General features: G+C 40.7%; 1 protein-coding gene across 1 annotated transcript; it reads left to right on the top strand.

Moving 5' to 3' along the window:
• The first annotated feature begins 774 nt into the window (after nt 1-774).
• Nucleotides 775-27,199, top strand: si:ch73-70k4.1 (uncharacterized). The gene is made up of 4 exons (XM_048561590.2): nt 775-1,234; nt 2,211-2,364; nt 7,112-7,803; nt 27,063-27,199. The coding sequence occupies exons 1-4, from the start codon at nt 1,077-1,079 to the stop codon at nt 27,133-27,135; spliced, it is 1,077 nt and encodes a 358-aa protein (XP_048417547.1). The 5' UTR covers nt 775-1,076; the 3' UTR covers nt 27,136-27,199.

Here is a 27,199-nt window from a genome sequence, read left to right as displayed (position 1 = left end):
CCAAAATGTTAACTCTGATTTTTCTCCACAGATGCTGCCAAACCTACATAGCTTTTCCAGCAATTCCTATTCTTGTTTCTCCCTTGTCAGTGAGATTCCCAATTTCAAGGATGGTGGATGATGTGTTAAAGGTGTGCCACCCCACCCCCTTGGGGGAACAGAAGGGTGGATTTAGTTCTTAGGGAACAGCTGCATTGGTAAATGATGAACAGCAAATCACTTGGGTATAGTGAGTTAAACTTGAAGGGGAGAAATTAGAGATTGTGTAAGCTTGTTAAACGTTTTTATTTTCATCCAAACATTTTTCTTCTTTCTTTAAGATTTTGATTCTTGTTGCAATTTGTTTAGTTTCTAAAGAAGCCCGATACCAAGTAAATCAAATAAAAGCAACAAAAACAAAAATTGTCAGAAAAACTCAGCTGGTCTGGCAGCATTTGAGAGAAATCAGAAGCATAGGTTGCACCGTGTATTTTAATTTGAGTTGACATCCCTGGATACAAATATGCAGGGAATTTGCAGAATATGGTGATATCACACTTGTGACAAAACAACTTAATTTAACTAAAGGAAAAACAATCAATACAAATGAAACTTTGCTTCTTGAATAAACATTCACACGTGCATTGCTTTTCGGTAGAGTTTGTACAGCCTCCTGGTTGCAGACAGGAAATGGGTTATGAGTCATCACCACAGAGCAATGTGTATCAAGTTACCAGAGAAATACGTAACAAATACTTGGCAAACAAAAGCTTTTAGGTTGAACAACCCAAAATTATACTTTTCAAAACGTGAACCAGTGTTTAAATTACTTTTAGCGTTTGCTGCAATTTACAAACGGTTTTTGGAGTTTACTATTACTAAATCAAAATGAAATGTACCCGCTTTAACAAGGCGCGCAGTTAATTTTGGCGCCGAGCTTGTAACATCTGAGTAGTTGGCGCCAGGCAATGAAGAACCAAACAGAGACGCAAGAACTTCACGTCAGACAGTAGCGCGAAATCCATGAAATTGAATTTGCCGGAGAAAGAGGAATGTTGCTATTGGTAATTTAGGCTTTTGTTAATCTCCGGTCAGTCATGGCCGAAGAGAAGAAGCTAAAATTAAAGCGAAAGAGAGTTACTGCCCAATCTAGGAGGGAGTTGAACCCTAACCTACGGCTCCCAGCTGTCTGCCATTTAATTGAAGAAACTGCTAGTAATCCTACCAGAGGGCAGCCAGGAGCTGAGAGGAAGGAGTAAGTTACCGCGGTTTAGGGCCCGCTAAGTTTCTGATCAAACGGCCAAACCGATTACAGTAATTAAAGGACAAACTGAGTGGTTGCAGGTCCACCCTAACGAAAGAAAATGAAACTCGAATTTTGCGTAAAAATAGTATCAACACAGTTCTGACGACTAGGCTGTATCTTACACAATGATGGTCGTAAATCTGTGGTAGATGGGGAATGTACAACATTTCACTACCTCGGATTAAAAAAAAATCCTGTTTAGCATAAACGTGGAAGTTCATGATCAAACACAAAATATATATAAGACAACAAGGTGGAGTTTATACTTGTGATTTTGCCTTACTCTGAAATGGGAGTAAGCTTCGATTTGAAGATGGTTACATACAAAGTACGGTTAATTTTAATAAAACAGTTAAAGTGGCATAATATATTCGCTCATTATATCCAGTAGTAGCGTTTTCATCCGCTTTTAAACATTTAACATAATTTTGAAGTAGCGTGGCTCATACGAATGTGGACGTAGCAGCTTTTCTTTACACCCAGCAAGACTCCCTTCCATCGGTGGTAAACTCAGTTACTATCTGAGCTTCTCCGAGTCCCTCACAATTGACCTCGTAGTGAAGAACCAGTTGGGAGACTGGCATGGAATCTACACATCTTCTCTAACTTTTGTTACAAATAGTTAATTTGCCTAATCTGTGTATGGTTACTGAGATGTAACAAGCAATACCTTGTTATTTAAGATGTCTTATCTATTTGAGACTTTTCGTGGTCCACCCTTGACAACTGAACAGGACCTTTAGATTACCAGTAGTCAACCTGAAATAAAAAGCCATAGTAGTTGGTACTTGGGCATAATATTATAATAAACTGCATCTCTGTGAGTGAGATAACAAGTTCAGTAGGGGACCACAAGATTAGAGATTTAGGGGAAAAAAAATCACATGAATGACAGTTATTAACACTAAAGCCCTTGTATTTTCAGATTGCCAATAGCTGTTTCCACCTGGTTAAACAACAATGATTTGAATGAGAATGACCATATTTGGGCTGAATTGATAAAATCTGTGTTTCCGGGCATGGAAGTGACACATTGGAAAACTATGCTAGTGCCAGAGCTGCCTCCTGACCCAGAGAAGGTATTTTTTAAAAATCATTCAGAATGTGGATGCTGTTGGTAAGGTCAGCATTTATTGCTTAGTCTTAATTGCCCTTGATCAAAAATCACATCGCTCCAGGTTATAGCCCAAGAGGTTTATTTGAAGACACAAGCTTTCAGAGTCTCGCTTCTTCAGGTGTCAAGGTGACCTTGAGAAGGTAAAGACTGCAACTATGCCATTTCAAGGGGCAGTTGTTAGTCAACCACATCAACTGGTCTCTTCAAACATTTTAATCTGAATAAGGATGGCAGACTTTTTTCCCTGAAGATTACTGGTGAACTAAACATATGTCTTTTTTATCGAGCTTGGTTCAGTGATGGACATAAGTGCTGAAGTCCAAAGGTGAGATTAGAATGATTCCAGACAGTGTTTGACCAGTAAAGGCATCCAGGACACCTATTAAAACTATAGCAGTGGGAACTGGAGTAATTATTTAAGCTACTTCTTTTTCCCTTGTTATTCATTCACAGGATGAGGGTGCTGCTAATGAGGCAGCATTTATTGCCCATCCCTAATTGCCCAGAGGGCAGTTAAGAGTCAACCACATTGCTGTGGGTCTGGAGTAGCATGTAGGCCAGATCAGGTAAGGATGGTAGTTTCCTTCCCTAAAGTACATTAGTGAACCAGATGGGTTTTTTTGACAATGGATTCATGGTCATTATTAAATTCTTAATTCCAGATATTTATTGATTCAAATTCTACCATCTGCCATGGTAGGATTTGAACCTGGGTCACCAGAACATTATTCGGGTCTCTCGATTAACAGTGCAATGATAATACCACGAGGCCATCGCCTCCCCTAAATGTTTGGTGTCATACCTGATATACAGTAAGATAGTTGTCACTTTTGGAGTCCAATCATCTCAGCCTCATGACATCACTGCAGGAGTGCCTCAGGGTGGTGTCCTCAGTCAACCAGCTTCAGCTACTTAATTGATGATTTTCCCATCATAAGGTCAAAGATTGGGATTAGTTGCTGACTGCACAGTGTTCAGTTTCAGTTGCAAAACCTAAGACGATGAAGCAGACTATGCCTGCGTGCAGTAATGCTGATAAGTGGCTCATAGCATTTGCGTACCTTCAGCGTCAGGCAATAACCATCTCCACATGGTGGGAGTCCGAGCTGAAGTTTCCATCAGTAGCTTTCAATTGGGTCTCAGTTCCAGGACCAGAATACATTTAAAGACAACTGTTCAGTATTATCCTGATGAGTTGATTTATAATGTTTATTACTCCTCTTTGGTTTTGCGTTTCATAGAACATAGAACATAGAAAAGTATAACACAGTACAGGCCCTTCGGCCCACGATGTTGTGCCGTGGAATAATCCTCATCCAAAAATAAAATAACCTAGCCTACATTCCCCTCAATTCACTGCTATCCATGTGCATGTCCAGCAGTTGCTTAAATGTCAAACTGATGATTTTGGAATTTCACCTTTGAAATGCTGATATGATTAATTGAGTAAGTCTGTTTCGTTTGAGTTTTGGGGTGGGTGTGGGAGAATGCAGTCAATTTAACAGACTGAACTGTTTTTTCTAGTTGCAAACGTATATAAGAATAGCGATTCAGCCATTGTTACCTTACATGTATTTCCCGTGTAATACTGCATTGGAAACGGGCTGTTCAGATCAACAAGTCCGTGATCCAGTGTGGATTCTGTTGAGTCTTGTTCATTGTCTGTGATTCCATCCACCTGGATTGTGGGTTAATGTCAGTTGCTCTTAGACACTGTTACCTAGAACTGCTGGTGCAATTTTCAGCATTTCCATGGTAGGTTTTTCAATTATTTGTGATTGGGAATCTTGGTTATGTTCATGTTTTCTGCTTCGTGGAGCTCAGCGGTGTTTCGACAATTAGCAGGTGGTCAATGTTGGTCAGCACCTGGGAACCATCCAATTGAAACAGTCTGATAGCATCTTCACTGTACTCGGCTGCCACATCACAATCTGCGCGATGACTGTGAGGCAGATCAGGATGAGCCCCCTGCTGAGGCTTTCCAAGTCTCAAACTCTTAGTCTTATCCTAATGACTAACTTTAATTTTGGAATCTACTCTGTTAACAAGGGTAGTTAATCGTGAATTCCAAGCAATTGCCCATCACAGGTTCTTACACTAACTTTTTACAGCAACCATATGATGGACATATCCTGCATCATATCCTAGAGACCTGTTTATGTAATAGACATGGTGTTGCTAATGCAAGCTCATTGCTCATGGACTGCTACTTATAGTTTGGTACCTCCAGCTAATTTAAAGTGGGCAGCTGTATTTGCATTCCATATAATTAATGCATTGCCAGGAAAGAACTCAATGTTCCTTTCTATGGAAGATGGATTACCCATGACCTGAGCGTTTCCCTGGACACGAATCTTAAAGGCTAAATACTGCAGATGCTGGAAATCTGAAAAAACACAGAAAGCTGGAGAAACTCGGCAGTGTCTGTGGAGAGAGAATCTGCCGAGTTTCTCTCTCTCCATAGATGCTGACAGATCTGTTGAGTTTATTCAGCTTTCTCTGTTACAGAGATAGTAGGAACTGCTGATGTTGGAGAATCTGAGATAACAAGGTGTAGTTCATCCAGCTCTACACCTTGTTATTTCACTTTCTGTGTGGTTGTTTCTGGACTCTTATCTGATAACACTGGCAAAACAGTCAATAGTAGCCTGAATCAGGTCTGGGCACTAGCTGGGATGTTAAAGGGGAGTAAACAGTTAGAGCAAATTACATTGCAAAGTCTTCCCAGTGAATCTCTAATGATCTATCACCTACCATTTCAACTCTCTTGTACTAATGAGTCCAAAACTGTATACTGCTCTATTAGTGATCTTGCTCAATTTTTAGACGCGATGTTGCATCTTGATTAATATTTTTTGTTCTATACCAAGTGTGTGATATAGCTGGAGCTCAAAGTAGGCAGATCTTATGTGCGAATTGTTTTTCATACATAAAGCACTCCTATCTCTACTTCATTGACCTATTATTGAATATCCACTGGCATGCTCGTGTATATATTGTGGGTGTGTATATCTCCAGTATTATAAAACATATTCCATGTTGCAGTGTGCAAAGCTGCTGTAATGTAGTCAGGAATGATTAGCTATTAAAATAAATGATTGAAAATCCAGACTAGAGTATTTTGACCTGGTGGGACGGGTGACCAACAAGTGTACTTGAAATGTTAAAGGCTTAATATTTGTTCTGCTGACATGTAAGAAATTAGGTGCTAAGCTGCACTGTGGGCACCTCTGTCTCGAGGACAAGTCTGGTAATCTAATTATACTCTGTCTGTAAATGTTGAACTAAGGCTAAAAAGATACGGAACTATCTCAAACGGTGATTGAGAAGTAAGGAACTATCTAGTCGTACACATTGTTTTTGAATGGCTGACCTTTGCTTCTACTGTTAGGTGATTAAGTCATGTACTATCACTGTTGCAAGGCATGTGACTGTGGGGGAGTAAAATATTGTATCTTGCATACATGACTGACTGTGATGTAAAATCCTATATAAAGGGAGGACGGTTCCCTTATTAGAGAGCATCGCTTGACATGGCTCCGCAAGCCCTGTGAAGATTGTTGAGTGATCCTCCAAAAACTTGTACTTGCTTGAATAAACTGTGGCTATTCACAGAAGTTGGCATATTGCATTTGTATCAAGTGTGTAGGAATTTCCTAAAAGGGAACAACACACACTGAGATGAAAATGCTTTATAATGTTTTTCAGACTTGAGCAAAGTATGAATGTGGAGGACTCAATATGTTAGCAGCTTAGGCTCTTTGGAGCTCTTTTGTCCCAAAGTGCTGATGATTCTGGAGCATATGTACCCAAGTAATTCGAAGCTCCCACAATCTTGTCCAAGTGACCAGCCTTTGTGTGACAGCATTGCAGAAAGAAAGTTACTGTTGCCAGAATGGCATCAATTAAAATGCTGTGTCATGAATTATTGTATTTGGGAAGGGAGAGAGTAAATTGGGAAATTTGGAGGGCAATGTATCTCTCACCCGCAGAAGGGAAATGCTCTCCTAGTGCAGGTGATGGCCTACTGGTATCATCACTGAGCTATTAATTCAAAAGACTTGTGTTCAAATCCTACATGGTAGATGGTTGAATTTGAATTCAATTAAAGTGTATAGTTAAGAGTCTAATGGTGACCATCAGACCATTTATTGATTGTTGGAAACCCCATCTGCTTCACTAATTTTCTTTATGGGTGGAAACTGCGATCCTGGCCTGGTCTGGCCAACATGCGACTGCAGACCCTCGGCAATGTGGTTGACTTTTAACAGCCGTCTAGGCAAACACATTGAATTAGTCCCTGTATACAAACCACCAAGAAGCAAAACCGGAAATGATACTGATCACCCCAGCAAACGGAGGCATATAAAGAACAAGCAGGACAGAACACTGATGCTTCACCGGAGGTGCAGTGATGATGTTACCTAGCAGGGTGATGAAATGTTTGCAACCAAACCCACCGGTTTGGCAAGCATGTCTACAACCATGGCCCTCTGGGCAGTTAGGGTTGTGTGGTAGTTGCTGGTCTAGCCAGCTATACCCATATCATGTGACTGCCTTAAGAAAAATTTAGGAGAGATTTAAGTCTAACTGAGTACTTTCATACCATACGGGATATTTTATCTTATTGGGAAGAAATAATACTGTTTGTATCTGGAGGATGCCGATACTGGTTAAACTTGACTATCTTTTAATTTTGTCCGTAACAGGTACGCAGAAGTACAGAACCTGTTATCTCTGCAGGAAAAGTGACTTTTGCATGGATCCCTTTCCCACCTGTGTGCAGAACAGTGAATCTGGAAATAAAGCACAGATCTCACTTTTTCCTCAATCAGGGAGATGTGTTCAGGAAAAGGGACATGATAGATACCTCTGAACCCCAAGTGGGCAACTCTCAACATTTTTTATCAATGAGAAGTGAAGGCAATTTATCTTCCTTCGATGAGCCAAAAGGAAATTTAAAACCTGAAGATGTTTTTGGAATAGATCCATCATTGTTCTCTTCAGAATGTGCTGCAAGCAGGCATGAGAAATCTTACCTAATGGATGAGCAACATTGCAGAGAACATATGCCAGCTGATGTTACTCACTGTCCCATTGCATCTCTTCAGCAAAACCTAAAGGAACCAAAGCAGTCAGTGTTTGAGCCAATGTCCAACTTGAAGCCCCATAAGGAGAATATAAAACAGCACAATGTGGCAATAAAAGAGATATTTTGTGCCGAGGACAATGCTGATGCAATTACAGAGGAATGCCAGGACCATACATTCTCTGATGGGTTCTGTACCACCAGCAAGATGGGTACAGAATCTGCTGTCAGTAAAGGAAAGCCTGACACACAGGTCGAAGGAGAATTGGAGCTGGAGAGCTGTCCAATGTGCTTAATGCAATTTCCGGCAGGGTATGTACAAGTATGGCTGCTTCTTGCACATTCTGGCTTCCTTTTATATTGCCCATTTACAGTGGAAATGAGGAGATAATTTTTTTTCTCTGAGAATTGTTGATGTTTGGCATTCTCCTTGCTGTGAGCATTGGAGTCTAGGTTAATGAATATAATAAAGGTTGTGTTAGACAGATTTTTGATTCACATGCGAGTTAAGAGAGGGAAAAGTGGAGTTAAGGCCATGAGCAAATCAGCCATCTTATTGAAGGGTGAGCTAGCTTGGTAGCTAAATAGGTTATTCCTATTTCTTATTATTCAATCTACAAGGATCTGTTTTAATGTGAAGACAGAAGTGCTGAAAATATCTAAGCAGGTCTGAAACAGAATTAATGTTTCATGTTGATAACCTGTTGTCTGACGTTATCTGTTTCCTTTCTACAGATGCTTTTGCATGTTGAATAAGCCCAGCATTTCCTGTTTGTATTTTAGATGGCTAGCATCCTTAGTATTATGCTTTTGTAGAACTCTCTACTGTTGTTGTAAAACAGTGTTTATGGTCTTCCCAACTATGCCTGGTTAAATGCACCCATGCAGAGGAGAAAATTCCTGGGTCAAGGTTCCACTTGGTCCTCAAAGAATTGTTCTTGGGTGGTGTGGAGAGCTTGATGTGGCTGACCGGGGTGGGGATCTACATGTGAGATGTCTTGAGGCCCCTGTCAAAATTAAGGCTATTGATCAGAAACGTGGTCAAAGGAAGATGTTGCACAATGCGTACAGGTATTGGTGGAACGATTGAGAAGTTTAGGTATGGAATATGAGTTTGGCCATCTAATTCATGTTTAGGGATTTGGCAGCTCAAGGCACAGCCAACAACAGTGGAGCAGTTTTACTTCTAAAAGATTGGAATGTTCAAAGATCAACATTAGATGAGCACAAATATGAGGGTTGTGCAACTGGAGAAAATGGCAAACAAGTTGGCAAATCTTTAAAGTGAAGGCATTGTTACAGAAGGTCAGTGAACATTGGCGACAGGTGAATAGAACTTGATGTGAGGGCTCAGGAAGCTGAATTTTGAAGATGTGGTGTGATTCCACACAAGGAGGCAAGAAAAGCAGAAGGGACAGGCCCGAAGGTGTTACACCATTGTTGCTGGACGCGGTCTCATCGTCATGACTCTTTGCGCTTGCAGGTCATGAGAAAAATAAAATTCAGTTTCACAGAAGTATCAAGATTTAGATGATTTTTAAAAAAAATTGCTATTTGTTTTGTATGTGTCCTTTTCCAAATTCATATTGATGTAATCTTAAATGATTTTAAAGGAAAATAAAGAAATAAATAAAGAATTTCTTTATGAAGCTCTTATTAAAGCTTTTTTAAGAAGATGTAACAATTGTAGAGGGATTTTAAAGTGCAATCACATTATCATTGGTATGCTTGGTGAGGGATGCCATGCTTCACAGGGAGAGCATGCTAGAAGCCAAGGTCTGCTATTCCTGGAGTCATCAGATAGTATTTTATCAAAGTATGCATAAAATTTCCCAAGTTACTTGTCTATTTAGACAATAAAATACAGTGCAGATTTCTGTACTTCACAAGACTTATTATTTATTACAAATAAGTAGATTCTAGCTACTGACAAAGTACTATGAACTGTTGACATAAAATACTTGTTAAAATGCTAACTCCCTTATAACCCCCACGAATATATGCATATATGTAATGGCCTCTGTCCACTGAGTTTGTGGAAATAACCCTTTTGCTGCTATGACTTGATCTCTCTTCTGTGAGCATGTGAAAAGAATCAGGAGGCACAGGTGACTGTGAACCAATTTGTTCGTTGAAAGTCGCAATAACATCAATTGATGGGAGAAGGTAATTGGCTTTCTTCAGGCATTTTCTACTACAGAGAGACACAATCTCCCCTTTCAGGTGTCCAAAGGCTTCTCTCAGTATCACTGACACTCCCAAACTGTTCAGCTATCTGGAGCCAAGCACCATTGTTGGCAGGCTAATGGCTTTTGTCATCAACAACTGGTCACCTCTCCCCAAACCAGTCAGTTATGCACTGCTGGCTGAATCTTACTATGTACACACTACATGGTGTGAGTCATTTGCATTGAGACTGCCACACTGGTTGAACAAGGTAGCAGTGTAAACGCAACTTTGTGAGTTTCGATTTAATTTTCTTTAACAACTGCAGTAATTCCTTCCACAATCCTTGCCTAAAAAACAGTCCAGTGCAGTCCACAATCTGAATTCCAGTCTTTACAAGGGTATGTTAATGCTTTATTTAAAAGGGAATGTCAATCTTTACTTAGTGACAAGGTAACCTGAGCTGGATTTAAGTGGGCATTAGCACCATAAAAACAATTAGGAGACCAACTGAGATTAACTCCTTTTGGAAGGGCTTTTTGGTGAGTTTGTCTTCAAATGTTTTAACTTCTTGTCTGTTGGTTTAAAGTATAGATACCTTAAATTACCTCCATTCTCTTTTCACTCCCCCCAAAATAATTCAGGTACCCTTATTTCACAATGCTGTGGGTTTCTTAGCATAAATTCAAGTTGTAATTTGAATTTTGTGTATGAAAAAACAAACAGGAAAGATCATTTGATGAAGTAAAAGGAAAATGTTTTCACGGCTATTTGGGGATGTTTCAAGTTTGAAACACTTTCATATTTTAGTTGTGAACATAATAGAAAATTGGTACGCTAAATAAGTATATTATTTTAGATCGGACCGTCTGTCACCGTAAGCTAATCGAAGTGTACATGAGGAAGTTGAGGGAGGATAGTCTTTGTGCAATCAGGAGGGTCAAAGCTGACAGAAATTCTGTCCTTATTGCTTTAATGATAGAATTGGTAGAGAGAAGCTGGGAAATAAAGCCTGAGGCCTCGGTTAGTTATGACAAGCTCTGTCATTGTCTTGAAATTAATTGATCCCTAAAAATTGGAAGAATTCAGTTACAAAGTTTGTTTTACTTCTGGACACTTAAATTATTTTAATGTGGCTGCAAAATGTTGAAGTATTCATAATTACCTTATATCCGTAAAGGAATGTTGCCTGACCCCAATAGTGAATGGCAGTAATGAGATAACTAGGCCCAACGGAAGTCTTCAGGTTAACATCTATGTAGAGCTGATTCAGGATTTGGCGAATTATAACGTCTCCGTTTTCTTCAATAGCTTACATTTATTATATTGGATTTAATGTTGTCAGAGGTCTGCAGACACTTTTTACAGTACCACAGAAGGAGATATTGGGGCAGAGATGTTGGGGCAGCGGGTGTTAACGTCAGGAATGGATTTAAAAACATTTTGGAATATTCTGAAACTTGTGGTATTGCTGAATTCTGAACAAGTGTAGGTAAGTGAGCAGAGGGGCGATGAGATATCCCATGTATATTTATTTTCGGTTTTGTATAGTTTCTCAAAGCTACCTCAACAAAATAAGTGAATCAGCTGGCGGCCACAGTTACATGAGTGAAACTAGCTAATGTCACTTCTTCCGTAGCCATTTTAACAACCAGAAAATTATTTAAATTATTTTGTAAAGATGAGGATTATTATTTTGATTTAAGGAGATGGAGGGGGAATGGGGATGAACTGAAAGTTAAGTGTGGTACATCAATCAAATTATGTCCTTCTAAATCGCTATCTGGTATTTGTGTTCCTCTAAAAATGCATCAGCCTAGGCAGTCTGGGATTCAGCAGGTGTGATGGCCAGGCACAGATTCAAACTAACGTGTGAAAATTCTCCTGGGAGATTCTTTTCATGAGGTGATTTCCTACAATCTGGAATATATTAACTAAAGGAATGGTGGAAGCAGATTCTATTTCAAAAGGAGATTGGATATGTATTTGAAAAGTGAAAATATGCAGTGGACCGAGGTTAATGGGATACTGTTTTCAGGAGCTGGCACAGACACAGTGGACCAATGGCTACTTTCTGTTCTGTGGTTTTCTCTACAGAAACTTAGAATGCTGGAGAAAAAGTAGGCCATTCAACACTTTGAATCTTCTGCATCATTCAAAACGATCATGGCTGATCATCCAACTCTGTCTCCTGTTCCAGTTTCTCCCTATATCCTTTGATCCTTTTAGTCCTTTGAACAATATCTACAAGTCTTCAAGTTTTGGCCTTAACAACTTCCTTTGGCAGAGAATTGCCCAGACTTATCCCTCTCTGGATGAAGAAATATGTCTCCATTGCCTAAAAGGCCTGCTCCATATCCTTTTACTGTTTCTGACTCTGGTTCTGACTCCCCGGTCATCAAGTACATCTTCTTGCATCTACTCTGTCTAATCCTGTTGGAATCTTTTAGGTTTCTATGAGATTCCTTCTCATTCATCTAAACCCTCATGAATATAGTTCTAACTGAACCAGACTCTTTCCTGTACAGCAGTTCTACCATCGTAGGAATCAAGTCAGGTAAACATTTCCATTCCAGCGATAACCAGAATGCCCTTCCTGAAAAAAAGACATCAAAATTGCACATGATACTCAATATCACAATGTCCTGCACAACTGCAACAAGATATCACTGCTCTTGTACTCAAATCCTTTTGCTATAAGGCCAGCATGTTATTTGCCTTCTTCACTGCTGCATCTGTATGCTTACTTTCATTGAGGAAACTGAAGTCTTATAACACATTTCTCATTCTTTCCCCATTCAGATAATAATCTCATGCCTATTCTTTTTTTGCTATTGAAATGGATAACCTCACATTTGTCCACATTATGCTGCATTTGTCATGTATTTGCCTGTTGCACTTACATTTCTCTGCATCCTCCTTACAGTATACCCTCCGACCCAGGTTTGTATCATCTGCACACTAGGAAATATGACATGTAGTTTCTTCATCTAAATCATTCCACTGGTCACTGCCTGTCATTTGGAAAAAAAAACCTGTTTACTCCTGTTCTTTATTTCCTGTCTGCTAACCTATTCTTAATCATTTTCACTACATGATCTCAAATCCCATCCTCATCAATTTTGCATGCTAATTTCTAATGAGGGACCTATCAAAATCCAAGTAAACCATATTCACCAGCTCCCTCTTATCAACACTGACAGTTACATCCTTAAAAATCAGTTCAGCAAATATGTGAAGTACGATGTTAATCCACACTTCCTCTGTCCAATCTTGTCACTATCTTCTGAGTGCTGTGCTATTACATCTTTTATAATGGTCTGTAGCATTTTTCCTACTATCACTGCCAAACTAACCAGTCTGTAATTTGCATTTTTGTTTTGCCTCCCTTCTTAATTGGTGGACTCTCCAAACCAAAGGAACTGTTCCAGAATCTCTTAGAATTTTGGAAGATGACCACTTTCACATTTGCTATTTCTTGGGCTACTTCCTTAAGTAATCTGGGGTGAGGGTTATCAGCCTCTGGGGATTTATCTGCCTTTAATCCCATTAGATTTCTCAATATCATTTCCCTACTAATACTGACTTCTTTTACTTTCTCTTTTCCTTCAGACCCTGAGTTTCTCCATATTTTTGGAATGTTGGATTTGAGTATTTCTTTGTGAAGACAGAATTAAAGTACATATTTGAGTGGAGTGCCATTACTTTGTTTCCCATTATAAATCCTCCATTTCTGACTGTAGGAGACTTAGATTAATTTTTACTAATCATTTTCTCTTCACTCATCTATAAAAACTTTTACTATTGGTTTGTAGGCACTCTGTAAGCTTACTCTCATAGACACATCATTCCCAATCTCTCTCCTGTAACCTGCTTATTGGCATTATCCATTTGCATCTTCAACAAATGGAAAGTTTGCTATTATTTAGTCCCGAGGGTGTAATGCATAAATCTCCAGGGAAAGCTCCAGGGATTTTGGTTCAGAAACTTAAAACTGTTTTCAGTCTGCAAGACATGTTTGGGGCCCTAGATTTGGATCTTGAGACCACAAATGTCACTCTCCTCTGCCTTAAAGGAGTAAAAGTGCATATGTTTTTGTGATGTGTACAAGATTATAGCCTGCATGCACCATTAGTGTTTTCGTTGTGTTTGATAAAGGGAATGCTGCAAATTTTTTTAACTTGACATTGGTTATGGTAACATTTGGGGAAAAAAATAATTGGACACATTTTAGAAGCACATTTCAAATGGGGGGTAATTGTAATGCAATGTTGCAAGAATAAACAAAAAAGTACCACACTGTTGTTTCTAAATATCTGTTTTACTGACTGTCAAGAGTTAAAATTACATGTCTCAAGGATGCATTTCCGCTTAATCTTTCTGACACCTGACCTTATAATGGTGGGTAGGCTCTGGATGCAGAAGACTCTCATCTTCCTTACTCCCAGTTTCCAACTGATCCAACTTGTGGCAGTGAAGGAAGTGATGCTGGATAGGAGGCCAACTTGAACTCATTTGGATTATATTTAGTGTTGAGTTCAAAAGGACCTGTTAATTACACTGTGAGAGTCACAGATTGATGGAGTAAAACTTGATGCACTGGAAGGATAATTAAAATAGCCCTGTTTTTAAACTTGAAGCAAATTGCAGCCCTTTGAAAGTTTTTTAAAAAATGCTCTGCTGGAATGCTTTTATTGACTGGCAGAGGTTCCAAAAGAAAAAGTAGCATCTGGTGGGGTAGTTTCGGTACAGCTCTTTGACATTTTCCTGAAGGCTATCATTGCAAATGGTTGGCTGAGTTTCAAATATTACAATTATCTCACCCAGGGGTTCTGAATTCAGTTTAAGTAAGCTATTAAAGGGTAGCTGTATGTGAGACCTAAATAAAAGTTTGTTGGCTTTTATCAGAGATTAATCAGTTTTGGTCATGTAGAAACTTTTAATTGATTTCATGAATTGGAATGTTTTTTACTATCAAGTATGTAGGAATGAGCTTGAATAGAGTCCAATGTTTTTCTAATATGCATGCATCTCCTTAGGTGTGCCAATTATAGATACTTGACTTGTGGCTAAGGAGTTGGCATGGAGGGTTTGAGTGTCCGTAAGGAGCTGGGTGTTGAATATTAGTTAGCTTTCAGCTGGTGCAGGGGATGTGACAGACTATGGTGAAGTGAGGACTAAAGGGCCTAACAACTTCTAATACACTGGCACAAAGTTCCAAAGAACTGAGGCGGGACTTACAACTAGCTTGTTTTGGCAGTTGCATGCCTTCATGGCTGGGGAGACTATTTTGTACTAAAGTGAAAATTGGTCTTTCTGGGGTACTTTTTAACCAAGGTGGATTTGACGGGCCAAAGTTGTTAGGATAGATAGTTGGTAGTCAACTGCATGATCCAATAAAATCCAAAATCATGAGGCAAGCCGTATTTAACTGGTGAGATTTTTGATCAACCTGACTTGTGGACAAAATATATCCTCTCATTCCATTGGTAGGAGCAAGAACCTTGTGGTATTAAGCTGTATTGTATCTGTGGCCATAAAGTTAAAGATCCCAGCCCCCTCAACCTCGCCACTTTCCTTCCCCCAGAACCTGCTTAAAGACTGTCTTTGTTTAATCTGTTGGCCTCTCCACATGGAAGGGTCTTGATCTGATAGCAGTAAAATTCTGGGATATTTGGGAAGGTAGCAATTATTTGACATGTTGTTTCTGCCACTGACAATATTCTACAATGGCAGGACATCCTCTTCCACCCTCTTACAAGGTGGCTGTCCTCCTACCTATCTCTGGCTGGTAAAGTTCAGTTGTTATGCCTGTGCAAAGTTTAACAGGAGTGTCATTCCAATCACAATATTTAGCTTGTATAGGACAGTGCACAAGCCACCAGCTGAAGGACATTTATTTGGAGAAAGGAACGCTCAAAGGAAACTAGACTTAGTGTGTGGCAGTGAGTTTGTGCTTTCTAATAAATCCCCGAGTTTCAACAAAATGCTTTGTTGTCTGTTTCTGTCTATACTTTTCTCCATTGGCTTTTTGCACACATTACATCCAATTTGGATACTTATCTACCTCTAAAGGGATAATTTGCTGAAAATATGAGGAAAACTGTGAATAAATATGAATATTAATATAATGTAATAATATATGTTGCATTAAACACAATGGAACGTTTCTGGTCTGTAGCATTCTTGTATGGCTCTCTTCCCTTTCTGAATACAGATAGTGATGGGTTTTTTTTCTGAAAATAAGTTTCTGAAGAATCCAAATTACTTTAATGCTGATTGGAAAACATTTATTATTGTTTTTGCCTGGCTATGGTTAAATTCAATGTATGCCATCAGACAGATTGGCAAACGATTTAGTGTAACTCTTTGGAAACTGGATAGGTGGAATTTAGTTCCATCCCTTGAGGTGAGATTGCTGGTAGAGGGTGACCATCCTGCCTTCCTATCTCTTGTCACAGTTAATCCATGGCTTGGAGGGCCTTTCTGCCTGGCCACAGTTCAGGGCCTTAATTAATTGCTGGTGTAAGAACTTTATTAAGAGGCCTCTTAAGAGCATTAACAGAAGGGTGCCTATGTAAAGGACTATTAGGAAAAAGCAGTTAAGTATGACGAATTAGATAACTCTTTCGAAGATCTGCCATGGGCATACAGGCAGAATGATCTTCTGTACTGTAAATTCTGTTATGTGGCTGTCTTTAAACAGCTGCCATTTCACAGTATTAAGTAGTGAAATTACCGTTTACAAGAAAGGCTAAATCCCAGCAGTGAGGTCATTCCTTATATTGTTCATTCTCTTGCCCATTTATCATGAACAATGTTTCTCAGCTGTTTCCTATTCTCTACATTAGAGCAATATTATTCCTCAACCAGAATAATTATGAAATATGGAAACAAATGATACAAGACAGAAACACCTAGCTTTAAAAAAACCATGTAGCTGTACCATATAAATGACTTTTTGTAATAAAATTGAACTATATCCCAATGTTCCTGCAGTTCATTGTAATAATTCCCTCCAATAGTACTAAACTACAATCATTAATTGTAGCAAAAATGTCAAAATGAATATAAAGGTTTGTTTCTAATTTTAATGCTCTTGAAAATAATGGAAAAATTGAATGCCCTAGTCTTGCAAAACCCATTGAGTTAGAATGAAGGAGATCACTGTCCATTTGAAGCTCTGCAAATAAATAGCTTATCCATTTCTTAAAAAAGATAGTTATGTTAAATGTATAAGTGCAATTATGAAGTGTAAAGAAAATTAATTACGTTTTTGAAGCAAAGGGGCTGGAAGATGAAGATAGTGTGGTTCATTTTGAAGTGTTTCACAGTTTTTCAGCACAGATGCTGCCTGGTTGATTGGTTTCTTGTTCTGGGAGCATTTATGCTTTGATAGAATTTTATCTTAGTGATTTAATGTTAGTGCAGCCTTGTTGATTGAAATGACACTAAGTGAATAGTCAAGACTTTCACAGTTGCTTCAAACAATTCAGACTTTTCCAGGCTGCTTTTTCTTCCACTCTTGAAGATGTTTTCACACTTGCTCCCTCTGACTTTTTACAGTCATACAGTACACCCAGTCCACTCTTTGTATGTAAACGCACATTGAATAAAATGGAATATTTTACAGTGCAGGAGAAAATCACATGACTTGCATGGACTTTCAAACAAGTAACATCAGATAGCAGTAGAAGCAGGAACTTTAGCACATTTGACCTTCTTGAACACAGGGATACAAACACAGAGTCACTACCCTGTTAAGAACGAGGGCCTGGGAGAAAGGGCTTTGCACAGGGGACTGTGTCTGCAGGGGGGCCTAGGCTTAGGCAACACCTTTGCTCTTTCTATTGCAACCAATCAGGGCAAAGTTATCTCCATACCAGAGAGAGAGAGAGAGAGAGCTGCTCCTCCATTCAAACTTCTGTCTTTCTAATGCTCTTCTAATCTCTGGCTGGTTATACACACATCAGGACCAAGCATGGGCGATAACCAACCTACGACTGAAGGAACAACGAAGAAGGTTGTAATGAATAGGTTGATTGAGGCACATCAATGGCACATCAGGCCATTATATCCACGCTGGTTATGGATCTCATTTCATCCAGTGATCTCCCCTCATCCGCTTCCAAGCTAATAGTCCCCCAACCCTGCACAGCTTGTTTCTACCTCCTGCCAAAAATCCACAAACAGGACTGTCCAGGTAGACCCATTGTTTCAGCCTGCTCATGCCCCATAGAACTCCTCTCTTCCTACCTTGACTCGGTCTTCTCTCCCCTTGTCCAATCCCTACCCTCGTACATCCATGATTCATCTGATGTCTAATGCCGGTTTTGAAGCTTCCAGTTTACTGGCTGCAGCTACCTCCTTTACTATGGATGTGCAATCCCTTGACACATCCATTCCCCACCAGGGGGGTCTTTGGGCTCTCCGCTTCTTCCTGGAGCAAAGACCTGAACCATTCCACCCACCACCACCCTCCTCCGCTTGGCCGAGCTTGTCCTCAGCCTCAACAACTTCTCTTTCAACTCCCCTCATTTTCTCAGGTAAGAGGGGTTGCCATGGGTACCTGCATGGGCCCTAGTTATGCCTGTCTCTTCGTGGGGTACATGGAACATTCCTTGTCCCAGTCCTATTCCAGCCCCCACCCACAACTTTTTCTCTAATACGAAGATATCATTGCTGCTTCCCTCTCTCGTCAAGAATTGGAAAACTTCATCAGTTTCACTTCCCAATTTCCACCCCGTCCTCACTTTAACCTGGTCTATCTCTGACTCCTCCCTTCCCTTCCTCAACATTTCTGTTTCCATTTCTGGGCTTGACTGGCCACTAAAATCTATTACAAACCCACTGACTCCCACAGCTACCTGGACTATACATCATCACACCCCACTTCCTGTAAAGACTCCATTCCGTTCTCTCAGTTCCTCCATCTCCGTCGCATATGTTCAGATGATGCCAACTTTGACAAGGGAGCTTCCGAAATGTCCACATTTTTCCTCAACCAAGGACTCCCCAGCTCCGTTATCGACAGGGTCCTCCATCGGGTCCGACCCATCTCCCGCACTTCTGCCCTCACCCCTTCTCTTCCCTCCCACAACAGCAATAGGGTCCCCCTTGTCCTCACCTACCATCCCACCAGCATCCACATCCAGGTGATCATCAGATGCCATTTCCACCACCTCCAGCGAGATGCCACCACCAGACACACATTCCCCTCCCCTTCCTCGTCTGCCTTCCGCAGGGACTGTTCCTTCTGGGACACCGTGGTCCATAACTCCTTCACTGCCAATACCTCCCCACAGCCCCTTGGCACCTTTCCCTGTAACCGGCGAAGGTGCAACACCTGCCCATTTACTTGGTCCCTCCCCAGTATCCAAGGGCCCAAACATACCTTCCAGGTGAAGCAACACTTCACCTGCACTTCCAAGAATTTAGTCTACTGCATTTGCTGCTCACAATGTGGTCTCCTCTATATTGGGGAAATGAAGCGTAGACTTGGCGACCGCTTCGCAGAACATCTACGTTCTGATCGCAAAAAAGACCCTGAACTACCTGTTGCCTGCCTCTTCAATGCACCACCTTGTTCCTTGGCCAATGTCTCTGTCTCTCCAGTTACAGTGTTCCAGTGAAGCCCAGCGCAACAGGAGGAACAATACCTCATTTTCCGCTTGGGGACCCTACAGCCCTCTGGACTCAATATTGAGTTCAATAATTTTAGGGCCTAAACTACCCCATCTCCCAGCCACCTACCCCACACACCAGACCTTGTTACCACATAGCCTGCCTCTAAACACCACCTGTTTTTAGTCAGTAACAGTCCCCATTAACAACTACTCATCCTCCCAGCCTGATCGTTAGCAACTCCTTTGTCTGACAAACTGTCTTTCTCTCTCTTTGGGGTCTATCCTATCGATTACTCCCTACCCCACCACCTCCCTATTTTCTGCATATAAGGTGATGTTTTCCCAGCCACCACCAGTTCTGAAGAAGGGTCACCGGACCCGAAACGTTAACACTTTTTTTTTCTCCTGAGCTTTTCCAGCAACTTTTTTTGTTGTTGTTGATTGCGTTACTGTCGTCCAGACCCAGGCTTCTGGGTTTGCCGATAGGATCTGGGCAGGCTGCCAACACTGCCACAGACCTGGGCCATGGGCAGATTTGTCAGGTCCAGGCTTCTGGGTGCCAGGAGCCAGATCCAGAGATTTGTCTGTTGAGTCTAAGGAATGCAGCTTGTTGCCAGTGGTGGGGATGGCAGGGAGAAGGAAGCTGTAAATAGTTGGGGGGGGGGGAAGGTTGGAAAAGAAGTGGCTGCATGGTAGGGTTGAGGGACTTGGAAAGGAGGGTTGTGCAACGATGTGAAGGGGTGTAGCGGAGGAGGTTGCAAGTGGAAGCATGGGAGGAAGCTGCAAGGGAGACAGAATAAGTCGACAAGATAAAGGGAAAAAGAATCCCACACATGAGAGAGACTAATTTTAAAACTATCAAGAAAAGTATAATGAACTAACTGGGAGTCAGGAAATCTTGTAATCTCCAAAGTAATCAATTCCTTAGAAATGAATGAAATTTTTAGTTGAAGGCTACAATTTTCAGTAGCAACTGCAAGGGGAATAGCTAGTGGATGCTTTTACGTTGAACAGTATGTCAATTTACATTTGAATTTAAGGTGAGATCTGAGTTACAGTAAAAACAAAAGGTAGTAATTGCATGGAATATTCCAGCAGGAAATGGTGTGACTTTACTAATGTGCAAAAGATGTTTTAAGATGATGGTATTATCTGTGTAAAAAAAAATCTGCTGGTTATTTTGGGAGAAGAAACTCTTGTTGCTGACATGTGTCTGCTGTCATGTGCCAATTTAAGTGCTGTTGTGTCAAGTAAAATTATGGCTCAACACACAAGGAATGCACTGAGTACAAAAGCAACAATATTTTGCTGAAAGCTTTGTCGAAATTCAGAGGAAATCTGCTAGAATGGCTCCAGGGATGAGAGTTTGTGGAAAAGTTAGGTATTCATCCTACAGTCAATATGTCTGAGGGGATTTGATGGAGATGTATAAAATTATGAAGTTTTTAAATAGAATAAATAAACCTGTTCCTGGTACACAATGAATGGTTAAGATTTAGAATGCACTTCCTACCTGCTTGTGTGGCGTATATAATTTCAAGTTAGTAACAGAAATTGGATACTTGGAGAAAAGGGAAAAGAGTGGGTGCAGAGTCAGTGGGCTGAATGACCTTATGTGCTGTGCTGTACTATATTATTCTAATTTATAAAATCTAAAGCATATTGTGAAGGTACCTGACAGAAGTTATTGAGGGTTGAAGGGAGGGGTGGATAAAGGGGCCTGGAAACCCAAGAACTTTCAGCGCCCATGATTCCTCTCCTTAACTCTGGGAACCCTACGTTTAGCAAAATACAAGGATTGAACTTGAGTATCCCTGGTTGAGTCAACTCGTGCTCGCTTATTTGAAACACCTAGCCATTTGTGGAGCTCCTTGGATTGTTATTCCATAAATAAATATTTATATACCATAACATATTCCTACTTCGACTGAGAAAAATACCTTGCCTTTAGATGCAATGTTACACTGTCTTGTAACAGACAGCTAGAAGTACTGAAGACATTAAAACTGTTGGAACACAAGGTTTCTGATAAAAGAATAGATCAATTTCTCTAATTCTTGGTTTCTCTGTTGTTTTTCCTGTGTCTCATTTTGTAATGTGTACATATCTCTTTCTTTCTCCATTTGAATTTTTGAGGTTGAATATAATCTGAACCCCCCCCCCCAAATGAACGGATTGTAGCCCTGTAATTTGTAGAGTTTATCATTACCCCCTTCATAGCAATATTTAGTTGCCACCAGGGTGTGCTGTCAATCATGAAAAAATGCAACATTGTGCAAAGAAAGACATGACCCCATTCCACAAATTTATTCTTCTCTCTCCAATATTACTATTGAGAATTATAAGTAAATAATAATTGTTACCTAGTGATACTATTATCTGACACAGATGCACCTTCCCCTGCAACCGCAGGAAGTGCTACACCTGCCCCCACACCTCCTCCATCACCCCCATCCCAGGCACCAAGATGACTTTCCATATTAAGCAGATGCTCACCTGCACATCTGCTGATGTGGTATACTATATCCATTGTACCCGATGTGGCTTCCTCTACATTGGGGAAACCAAATGGAGGTTTGGGGACCGCTTTGCAGAACACCTCCGCTCAGTTCGCAATAAACAACTGCACCTCCCAGTCGTGAACCATTTTAACTCCCCCTCCCATTCTTTAGATGACATGTCCATCATGGGCCTCCTGCAGTGCCACAATGATGCCGCCTGAAGGTTGCAGGAACAGCAGCTCATATTCTGCTTGGGAACCCTGCAGCCCAATGGTATCAATGTGGACTTCACCAGCTTCAAAATCTCCCCTTTCCCCACCGCATCCCAAAACCAGCCCAGTTCGTCCCCTCCCCCCACTGCATCACACAACCAGCCCAGCTCATCCCCTCCCCCCACTGCATCCCAAAACCAGCCCAGCCTGTCTCTGCCTCCCTAACCTGTTCTTCCTCTCACCCATCCTTTCCTCCCACCTCAAGCCGCACCTCCATTTCCTACCCACTACCTCATCCCACCTCCTTGACCTGTCCGTCTTCCCTGGACTGACCTATCCCCTCCCTACCTCCCCACCTATACTCTCCTCTCCACCTATCTTCTTTTCTCTCCATCTTCGGTCTGCCTCCCCCTCTCTCCCTATTTATTCCAGTTCCCTCTCCCCATCCCCCTCTCTGATGAAGGGCCTAGGCCCGAAACGTCAGCTTTTGTGCTCCTGAGATGCTGCTTGGCCTGCTGTGTTCATCCAGCCTCACATTTTATTATCTTTACTGCATGTATTTCTTTTTTAGCTGCTCCCTTCAATGTTTTTGCATTTTTTTTAGTATAGTCTTAAGTTCTTTCATTTGTCTCTTTTGACCGTCTGTTTCCCTTTTCATCATTTTAAAGTTAACAATACTCATCTTTCCACAATGTCAGCAAAATGAATATGGTACTGAAAACCTGTAATTGTCTTGTTTTGCTTGTCAGAAATGATTCCATGTACTTCACATTTAGTAAATTACTTTCAAATACAATGACTGTTGTTATGTAATTAAAATTAGCAACCATTTTGCACACAGCAACATTCCATAAATGACATTTCTTTACATTACCAGTCAATCTGATAACAGTTTGGACAGAAAGCATTCTCCACATTCTCACTCATTTTCTATTAGGGCCTTGGCACCTTTGTTATGGAATAGAACCAAGAAAACCTTCTCATCACAGAGTAATATAGGCAGAAACACAAGCCTTCGAACATAGATTTTCTACCGACTTGGTCTCCATTAGTCTTTGAATCACAGAGAGAACCATGTAGAATGTAATTTAATCAATTTAAATCTTAAAAATATTAAAACTTAAAACTCCACAAGTTTGATTTTGTCTATATGAATGAGGAGTTTTGACATCAGCCTCAGTTCCCACACATGCGCAGACCAGAAATCTCTACTTTGAATGTATTTCAAACTACAATAAAATTGGGTGTAGCTGTTGCGTCTTCCACGGTTGAGCAACTTGAGTGAATTCACTGTCAGGGTTCATGTCTGACAGATGGCTGCTTTGAGTGAGGTGCTCATAGCCATGCAATTGTATAACTGAGGTAGCTCATTTAGCACTGGATGGGAGTGCAATAATTAGATGAGGTGCAATCTTACATCAAACTTCCGATTAAGTAATGATAAGTGTACATTTTTCATGATGCATTTCAAATTTTCATTTAATTTTATGACACTTACATGAATTTCCAGTGCACAGAAACTGCTTTTCTCTTTGGATTGGGTTCATTAACTTTTCACGGTAAATTAACAGAAAGTTCATTTAAGGTCAGGAAAGGTTTATCAGGACTGAGCTTTCTATCAGATCCTTCCCTTCACCAGTAATAAGCCGGAAAGAAAAAGGGACACATCGCTGTGTTTCCAAGGTATGCTGTGGTTGATTCGCTCGGCGGGCTCATTCGTTGGTTTGCAGACGTTTCATTACCCTACTGGGTAACATCATCAGTGCAGCCTCTGATGACGTGCTGTTGTGTTTTCCTGCTTGTTGTTTAAACTCTGGGGTCTGTTCTGTGTTCGTTGCTGGCCTTTTTGGTGAAGAACCAGGCCTCGTAGGAATTCCCGTGCTTCTCTCTATTTGGCATGTCTAGGACCCTGGTGCTGTCCCAATTGAACTGGTGGTTCTCCTTATCTGTGTGAATGGAGGTGAGTGAGTATTGGTTGTGTCTTTTTGTTGCTGGTTGGTGTTCATGTACTCTCTTGTGGCCAATTTTCTTCCTGTCTGTCCAATGTAATGTTTGTTGCAATCCTTGTATGGAATTTTGTATACTACGTTGGTTCTGTCCATAGTGGGTAAGGGTCTCTGGTTTGGGTTAGCAGTTGGCGTAGGGTTGAGTGCAACTCTGATGCCCACTGGTCGTAGGAGTCTTGTGGTCATTTTGGATACGTTCTCGATGTATGGTAGCGTGACGAGTGAGTTAGGGAGTGCAGTAACTTTCTGTTGTTTGTGTGATAGACATCATCGGATCCAGTTGTTTGGGTATCCATTGTCCTTAAATTGGAAGTAGTATTCTTTCTGGCGTAGTTCTGGGTTACTACAGTGTGTTGTTGCTCGTCTAAATAGTGTTTTCACGCACCTTCATTTGTGGATGTTGGGGTGGTTACTGTTGAAATTCAGTACTTGGTCACTGTGTGTGGCTTTTCTGTGTACCTTCATCAGGAATTCCCCATTAGCCCTGCATTCTACCATAATATCTAGGAATGGGAGTTTTTTTTTAGTATAGAAGGGACGGGGTGGGGGTGGGTGGTGAACGTTGTTTGCCCCTTCTAGTTTCATATTTAGGTCATCTGCCTTGTTGATTTGTCCAGTCTGTCCGAGTCTCTTTAGTGTGTTGATTATTTCGTTACCCAGTTGTGGTGTTGTCTATTTGCACTTGCTGGTATGTATTCATGTCTGCTAGTAGTGTGTGTGCCTCAGTCAGGTAGTCCCATTTGTTTAGCACTACTGTCATGCGCCCTTTGTCTACTGGTAGTATTACGATGTTTTTATTTTTTTTTTCAGTCCTTCTAGGGCCTTCCTTTCTGTTACGTTGAGAGTGTCATGTTCACTCCTTTTGGTCAGTGTGGGGACCACTGTGTGTCTTATGGCTTGTTGTGTTTCCTCATTGGTGCCGTTGGTCTTCAATGTGTCTAGACATTCTGTCTTGTTAGCATTTATGTGGTTGTAATGGAGTCCATGTAGTAGAATGGCTTTCTCTTGTCTGTTAGTTTCCTGTCTGAAAGGCATCTTGTTCATCACACTACCATACATTGAGAATATATCCAAAATGATCACAAGACTCCTATGACCATACGGTTGTCTTTTTGGTGGGTTAGTGTGGCTAGTTTTTCTTATAGGATCTGTCTTTTCTTGGTTCTTGTTATCTGTTGACTGATGTTAATGGCTTGTTCTAAGTCTGTTGTCCAGCCTTGGTTGATAGCATCTAGGAATAGGGTTTTTTTTTTGGCAAGTAATTTCTCTGTCATATCGATGGAGCCTGTTGTGTGCGTCATTTATCATTACCTTCACCATGCTGTGGTCATTGTGTTCTGCTGCCCTATTTGCATGTGGGTTGTTGGAGTGGTTTGTATCTCCCACTGCTTAGTGATACCTGGTTCCTGAAGCATCCATGTAGGAAATAGATCGCTTGTGGGTGGTGCTCTGTCATTTGGTATAGTTTTTCCCCATTTCCAGGCCAATTTGAGCTTAATTCGCCTGAAAGTTTCTAAGGTTCTTGAGTAGATTTGTAGCTCAGGTTGTGGATGCTGTGGTTGGTTCACTTGCTGAGCTGGTTTGTTAATTCGCAGACGTTTCATTACCCTGCTGGGTAACATCATCAGTGCAGTCTCTGATGAAGCGCTGTTGTGTTTTCCCGCCTGTTACTTAAACTCCAGTGTCCGTTGGATTTGATTACCCCACTTCCGGTTTTCCTTTCCCGTGGTATGTATATAAGGTCTAGTTCTATGTGATTGTTGATGGCCGCCTTGGTGGAGAATCAGGCCTCTAGGAATTCCCATGCTTCTCTCTGTTTGATAGTTTAAGTGAATGGACAAAAATGTAGCTCATGGAGTTCAATATAAGCAAGTGTGAGTTTATTATTTTGGACTGAGAAAGGATAGATCAGGGTATTTCCTAGATGGTATGAAGTTAAGTAAAATTGGTGTCCAAAGAGATTCGGGGGTTCAGATGCATGTTTGTGACATTTTAAAGATTATGTGCAGGAATTAATCAAGAAAGCTCACAGACTGCTGGCCTTTATTATCCAGAGGACTGGAGTACAAGGATGCAGAAATTTATGCTGCAGTTGTACAAAACCGAAGCTAGACTCCATTTGGAATCCTGTGTGCAGATCTGGATGCCACCCCTCAGGAACGATATATCGGTCTTGCAAAGGGCACGACATATATTTACGAGAATAATACTTGGACCTCAAGGATTAAGTTGTGAAGAAAGATTACACAAATTAGGCCTGTTGTCTGTAGAATTTAGATGTTTAACCCACCTGTCATGGAAATGTGTCATTACATGTCCAAACATGTTGATTTAAAAAAAATTATGACATTCACATTTGAGTTTCAGATACAGTCAAACTTTGTTTTTTTTCCTAGTCTCTCAAGGATGCTGACTAGCTGGGGACACTGTTGCAAGTCCCAGATATTCCTCGAACAATAATATAATTTTTTTTAATATAGAATCTCCACAGCGTGGAAACAGGCCATTCGGCCCAGCAAGTCCACACCAACCCACTGAACAGCATCCCACCCAGACCCATCCCCAATCCCTGTAACCCTACATTTCCTATGGCTAATGCACCTAATCTTCACATCCCTGGCCAATTCACCTAACTTGCACAACTTTGGACTAGTCCCTTCATGTAAATTGTAGCCATTAACTTTCAGTATGTCTAGAGTCAAAATGGAAGATTATTGCTGCCTGATAATTATGGAATAGTGATTAGTTCATGGAAAGAATTTTGATTATGATTTGGTAAAATTCCTGAGACAAAGTGGGAATTGGTTCCTTCTCCTGAAAACAGAGTACCAATGTTGTTTTTTTGTTGCATGACTTAATTTTATTTGATTGCAGAAATTCAACCTAAATAAAAATCCTGATCTTGAACTTGCATTTTTCGTTCAGGGGCCCATCTTGAGACAAAGAAGAGTTCCAGACTTATCAAGTTACTTCATTTAACTTGTATTCTTCATACTGCACACAGATCAAGAATTGGAGTTAATTTTCCTGAGTTGTACTGAGTATGGTTTTCTTTTTCAGATTCACTGTTTTAGAAGTTGACAGCCATCTCGCCAAATGCCTCTCTGAAAGCACAGAAGATGTGATATGGTAATTGCTTGGACAAAACAGCACCATGTTAAAACAGCTTGTACACAATGCAAAAAGGTCTATAAATA

Source organism: Stegostoma tigrinum, chromosome 28 (genome assembly GCF_030684315.1).
Source record: "Stegostoma tigrinum isolate sSteTig4 chromosome 28, sSteTig4.hap1, whole genome shotgun sequence".
Taxonomy (NCBI): Eukaryota; Metazoa; Chordata; class Chondrichthyes; order Orectolobiformes; family Stegostomatidae; genus Stegostoma; species Stegostoma tigrinum.
Note: the sequence above shows the minus strand (reverse complement) of the source record. Positions and strands in the feature narration are given on the sequence as shown.

Coding starts and splice junctions, on each gene's coding strand:
- si:ch73-70k4.1 (XM_048561590.2), top strand. CDS start 1,077: ATGGCCGAAGAGAAGAAGCTAAAATTAAAGCGAAAGAGAGTTACTGCC. Junction 2,365..7,111: donor TGCCTCCTGACCCAGAGAAG/GTATTTTTTAAA, acceptor TGTCCGTAACAG/GTACGCAGAAGTACAGAACC. Junction 7,804..27,062: donor TTAATGCAATTTCCGGCAGG/GTATGTACAAGT, acceptor TTTCTTTTTCAG/ATTCACTGTTTTAGAAGTTG.